The 6,000-nt window shown below is 40.5% G+C and overlaps 1 protein-coding gene across 1 annotated transcript in view; it reads right to left on the bottom strand.

The window, feature by feature from the left end:
- The window catches only part of zfpm2a (zinc finger protein, FOG family member 2a), a 113,229-nt gene that overhangs the window by 34,662 nt on the left and 72,567 nt on the right, over window positions 1–6,000 (bottom strand). Inside the window, exon 5 of the mRNA XM_030782708.1 lies at window positions 3,953–4,064. Coding sequence (XP_030638568.1) covers window positions 3,953–4,064 — 112 coding nt within the window. The remainder of the gene's footprint in view (window positions 1–3,952; window positions 4,065–6,000) is intronic.

Here is a 6,000-nt window from a genome sequence, read left to right as displayed (position 1 = left end):
GTAAAAAGGCCTCTGATATCAGGTGGCAATGCTTAAGTAAAACGACATAAAAAGACCTCACACTAACTGAAAATAATGAATTCATTTGTGTGAACTGTTAATATCATTACGATAGGTGTTCAAGGAATATTCTTAATATATTATCCAGTTGTTTATGGAGCTGCAAACAGATGTTTTGGATAATTAATTTTATTTTATTCTCAGTGAAATGTTTCTTAGAAAACGAATCTGTATCGATACAGAGAGCGTTCTATTTCTCAGCTGAATGCAGAGATGACCACAAAAAGCATCGACACATAACGCCAAAACCAATAAGTGTGAGCTTTGTCTGGTGTATAGTTTAAACATTATATCATATTGCATGATATTCCACAAATGTTGTAAAATGTAAGATAAACTGCAGTCGAGTTCTTTCTTATTTTCCTGATTCATTAGTGATTTCATTGTCTTTTTCCCCTCCCTTTCTTTTTAAAAATGACGTCTCCGTTTCTCTAAAGCCTAATTACTCTGCGGATTGGCTGCCTGTTTTCCCCCACTTTTCGGCGGTAGTTAAAAGAAACTGTCGGAGTGTGGAGAGGTGGTATTGTGGGAGTTCCAGGTGGATTTTGTGGATAATGAGTTATTGCGGTGAAGTGGAGAGTTTTAGTGCTGGCTGGCTGAAGACTCACTGTGATGCTAATGTAAAACAAACAGCACGTGTGTCTGATGCTACCGCTGCTTCTGCTACCGCTGCTGCCGCTGCTGTCTGTCTGTTCTGCTGCTTTCTGTTCTGCTGCTGACAGCAGAGGCAATAATGACTGTATCCTCGTCCTCCTCACTCTGACCTGAATCTTCATCAAACTCACAAAAACAAAAAAAAAACCACACACACGCTCATGACATGTACGGTGTGTGAGACGGTCTCACACGTAACAGCAACTCAAATTATGGAGAGCGAAAGACCAGGGCTGGTGGGTGACATGAATTCCAAATTGAAGAGCATTTTAAACTTGCTACATGATGTAACTGCATGACAAAATGTGTGGTACAATAGATAATAACAGCAAACTGAGTTTCCATGGGCTTTCCAGGGACTGGTATTGTCTTGTTGACATCTGTCAATACCAAACTGCCACTTTCATCACAAAAAGACTTACATAAGGATTGCTATCAAGTGACACCATTTTGGGTTAAGCACACAACCTCAGCGTATCCAAGAGTGACTGTGAAAATACATATGTATATATTGTGTACATATTTAGAGAAAAGTCAGTTTTGCTTGGTATTAAAGTAAAACAACTTTGGTCCCTTGTGTTCACTTGGCTGTTAGACAGTGTCCTATATTTGGTGAGAGTCCTGTGCTAGTTGCCCAGGGCAACCCAGAGGGGACTGGACTCAACCAAGAGGGCAGATTATAATGAATTACACCATAGAGACTGCCTGAATACATCCCTTACGAGAGCTACTACACACTTATTTCATTTCTTTTCACATTTCCTCCTTAAAATGTTATCTGTAGCTTTAAAATGTTTGTGAACTTTAGGGGCAGTAAAGGTCAGACCACTTTAAAAGTTCCTTATCTGACGCCACCTGATGATGTGTTGTTATGAAGCCGAGTGAAGGAAAAGACTTTCTCATTAAGTCAGAGGTTAGGATTAGAATTATTTATCACTTTCTGGAGGGAGTATCAGTAAACTGTGAAATGAGGAAAGAGGACAGGTGTAGAATACATTTTTCAGTTTGCCATGTCTGTCTACGGAGGGAACAAATGACTGTTTTCCTTAAACAACAAACTGAGGCATGAGTGGAGTCATACTGAGTCACGGTTGAGTAAGACTCCGAACTTCTGCTTGACTTTAAGGACTCAGAACAGAGAACCATATTGAGCAGTAGGAACCTCACTATAAACAGAATGTCACCGTTGGTACTAAGATGTTAGTGTATGCATTGCTTATACACGCCATCTGACTATATCAGTGGTGTTTGCAACAAATGCATTTAAAAAGGTCTTCTTTTACCCTAGCATGACAGGATATCATTAGATAATTCATTTCCTTTTTGAGAGGTTGGAGAAGAAGTGTATTTTGTTGTATTGATTCAAACTTGAATTATGTTTGTATATGTTTCCTTAAGTGACCACACTCTGGATCAGTGGTTTAGAGCAAAATGACTATGAAACTGTTTCTGGCTTACCTTGCTGCTAGCACGTCAACATATCTCAAAACAAATGTTTAATGCTGATGTTCTGTGCCTGTTGTCAGGGTAAAAGGGAAAAGGACTGATATCGTACATTTGGTGCCGGACCTCTGGGTTACCGGATTTCGACATGAAGTTTAAGCATCAAAAGCCTATAAATAGAGTCAAAATGGAAACCTCTCTCAGAGGACACATTTTCAGCACTAACTCACACAATAAATATGAAGACAGTGGAGAAATTATTCTGACTTAACAAAAACAGTGAAGAAATCCTGTTATTACTCTTTTTGTTTCACATATTCAGTCTCCTGGCAAAAAGATTAGGCGATTTTAAAGAACTGCATAATCTTCTTTAACAGCTTATCAAAACTTTAATGATTTGGTGATAAAGAGCACAAAGTTAAGTAGCCGGTTAAGAGGATAACTCCCCAGCGCAGTCTAGTGATTAGTAGATGAAAATTGGGAGACCGAAAATCCGGGTTGCAAATCCCACTTCTGCCTCTTATTCACTTTGAGGGGAAGAGACTCCATTTGAGCTCTGAGTCGAGTCACAGACTAATCATTCTGAAAACTGATAAATGAGAGCTCTCCTCGTGTCCTTTTTGAATCCTTCCCCTTATTTATTTACATATTTATTTATGTGTCTCAATGTAAAAACACCCATGAAGGACCAATTAACGGAAGAGCCAGCATGTTTTCATACAAAGCGAGGCTCATTTCTGTAATGTCAATATGTCACATTCCTTATCTTGGGAGACTATAACCTTAAGCATGTACTTCATGCATGTGTTCTCAGTCAAAGTTGCCATGGCTATCCTTTTTAATGCTTCCCCATTCAAGTTAAGCTTTAACAGTATGGCTTAGTTCACAGTGACCTACTTGACACTCACATGGGCTAACATCTGTGTTTTCCGGGTATGGTTATAAATTAAATATATGATAAACTTAAAAGAAAGCCAAAGATAAATGAATTTCTTACAGGGCTTTTGTTTATCATACTTGAAATGATTCCGCGCTACAGATTCCCGAGTAAATCATCAAAGCGTTCAGATGTGCGAAATACAAAAGCGTTTCATCGTTGCATCAGTCATCCACACAAACGTACGCATAAGACTACTTGGAAAACTACTTGGACTACCTAGAAATGTAAACCCGTGGACAAAGATTTTTAACAGTGTCAAAGGCTAAAACTGTGTATTAGTGTGTAAAAATGTACATTTGGAAAAAGGGTTGCAGTTCTAAAATGATTTAAAATGAAATAACAAGAGCGGTATGCAAACACCTCATGAATAATTACCAAAAATTAGATAACACATTAAACATGCTACATACACAAGAATGGATATTCTTTTCACTCTGATCTGATTTAGGGGGTGTGTATAAACATATCTGTTCTGTGTTTATCATAGATCAACCTTATGTAAAGTATAATAACATACAGGTATGCCAACTATGTCTGCGAACGTTTAGTATAGACCATGGGTAAATATGATTGGCATTTCGCTTTGGAAATGACCTATGAACCTCCACCGAGATGAGGTGGTGAAGCAAACAACAATACATGTTAGCCAAAAAATGTTTTCCCTTTTTGTTTTTGTTTGCGGAATCTGTGGATTTGCTGTAAAAAAAGAAAAAAAAAGGGAAAAAAAAGGAAAAAGAAATGACAGGACGGAAGAGAAACAAAGCGATTTGGAATGAAAGGGGCAGCGAAGGAATGGGGGTGATTGTGGGTGTCTTTGCGGGCGTGTGGAGCCGGGGAGATAACGGCGGTGCTTACCTTTGCTGTACACCACGCAGTTGTTTTTGTTGTCTTCCGCTCCCTGCCAAGTCACATTCAGAAGCCACCTGGGGCCGGCACTGAGCACCACTGGGACCGCGCCCTTCGTCTTCTGCACGGAGAAAGATAACACACACTAATCATTCGCTTATTTCGGTGATTAAGGCAACATTAATAAGTGCGAGTTACACTCAATCGGCGCGTCTTCTTCGTAAACAGTAAACATAAACAATTTTTTTTTTTTTTTTTTTTTTAAACACATAAAGCGAGAAGCCCAAACATGTCTCTGGTGGCTGAGGAGATTTGCGAACAGAGAGAGAGAGAGAGAGAGAGAGAGAGAGCTAAGAGAGGATGGTGGTGTCGGGTGAAGGGGAGGGAAAGGGGGCGATTTAGGGGTTGAAAGCGTAGGTTGTTGTAGTTTTGATAGTTTAGGGCGCTGCCGCAGTTTTTCTAGGCAAACACTCTCAACCATTCCAGTTTTCTTCCCACATAAACGCGGAGAGAGAGAGAGAAAGAGAGAGAGAGAGAGAGAGGGCACTATCAGCTGAATTTTTTTTTTTTCCCAGCGATTCAGTATCTGATCTCTCCGATTACCAGGTGATCTCGAGTGGCTGGGAATTACAAAAAGAATGTAGATGACTTTCGGCGGGAAAAAAAGGCCGAGGGTTCCGGAGTGAACTTTGGGCACATTGTGCTCGGCTATCGCTGCCATCTCACTATTTCCTGCAACAGGCAGCGAAGAATTTAAAGAATCAGTATCCGTTTCAAAGGCCGATTGAGGTTACGTTTTATAATGCGCCGGCAAATGATTCTGAATGTATAACGTCATTTTTCTTCTGGGCCCGGGTCAAATGCGGCGCTTTTAAGTTATTTTTTATAAAGAAAAAAAAAAAAAACAGAGAGATAGAGGACAGACCCGCCCAAGCGCACTCACATACCTGCGCGCCAGAGAGAAAGGCCTTGCTCGACTGTACGCCGCTCTATTTATTTTCATGCAATTTTTATTTGATTCCATTTTCAACTGGCATCTTTTTTTTTTTTTTTTTTTTTACAAAGGGTAATGAAAGCCTAGAGTACATCTTCACCCCACTCTCACGGAGGACTACTGGTACACTTTGGCAGTTGTTACACTTGTCTGTTACCAGTAGGCAAAATGTCAGTCTTTCTAGGCCATTACATTTTAACCCCCGGGCCCGTCTTCATTAGAGTGCAACAGAAATAGTTTAGCTAAGAGAAAATGGGTCGGAGAGCAATCTCAACACTCGGAGTCGTATTTTCATTTGAAACAGGCAAAGTCTCTAGCCACCATCCCTTTCCATAAGCCCAAGTCTCCTGTGCATTACACATGTTTCTGGCTGGCCATACAGTCTTGGTCAGTATCATTAAAAATTGCGTACTGTGCCTTAACAAAAAACAATGCACAGACACACACCAGTTCTGTTGTGTACAGTTCATAAACACAGACTTGTGTGCCGGTTTTTGCAAGTAAACTCAAAAGCTTTTTTGGGGGGGGTGGGGGGAGGAGAGAATATATCATAATCCCCTGTTGGCAACAAGACAGAGAGGCCGGGGTAATTTAAGTCAGCTCCAATTTCACATATCAAATTAGCTGCACAATAAAGTCTTATATCTAGGCTAACCTGCAAATCTTAGAGGCCTGTCAAAGGAGCAAAGGAGACTGTCTGATTGTTGCCACAACGACTATCTAAAATGAGAATCGGATTAACCCTTTCTCTGATCCCTGGTCTGGATCCCCAGTCTCCTCTCTCTCTCTCTCTCTCTCTCTCTCTCTCTCTCTCTCTCTCTCTCTCTTTCTCTCTCTCTCTCGCCCTCTCTTTCATTCAGCTGAAAAAGTGGTGAACAGCATTCAAGTCCATCACTCAGCAGGGAGGTGGATAGCTTATTAACTGATGTCACATCATAAAAATAACTTCCTGTAGATTTGTTTCAGGCCATGAGCCGACACCAGGAGATCTGCTGCATACTGACACTAACGGACGTCTTGTCTTTTTTTTTTCCTAGAGCCGAACGAAATTTTGGGACTGGTT

This window comes from Chanos chanos, chromosome 8 (genome assembly GCF_902362185.1).
Source record: "Chanos chanos chromosome 8, fChaCha1.1, whole genome shotgun sequence".
Classification (NCBI taxonomy): domain Eukaryota; kingdom Metazoa; phylum Chordata; class Actinopteri; order Gonorynchiformes; family Chanidae; genus Chanos; species Chanos chanos.
This window is presented reverse-complemented; position numbering and strand designations above follow the sequence as displayed.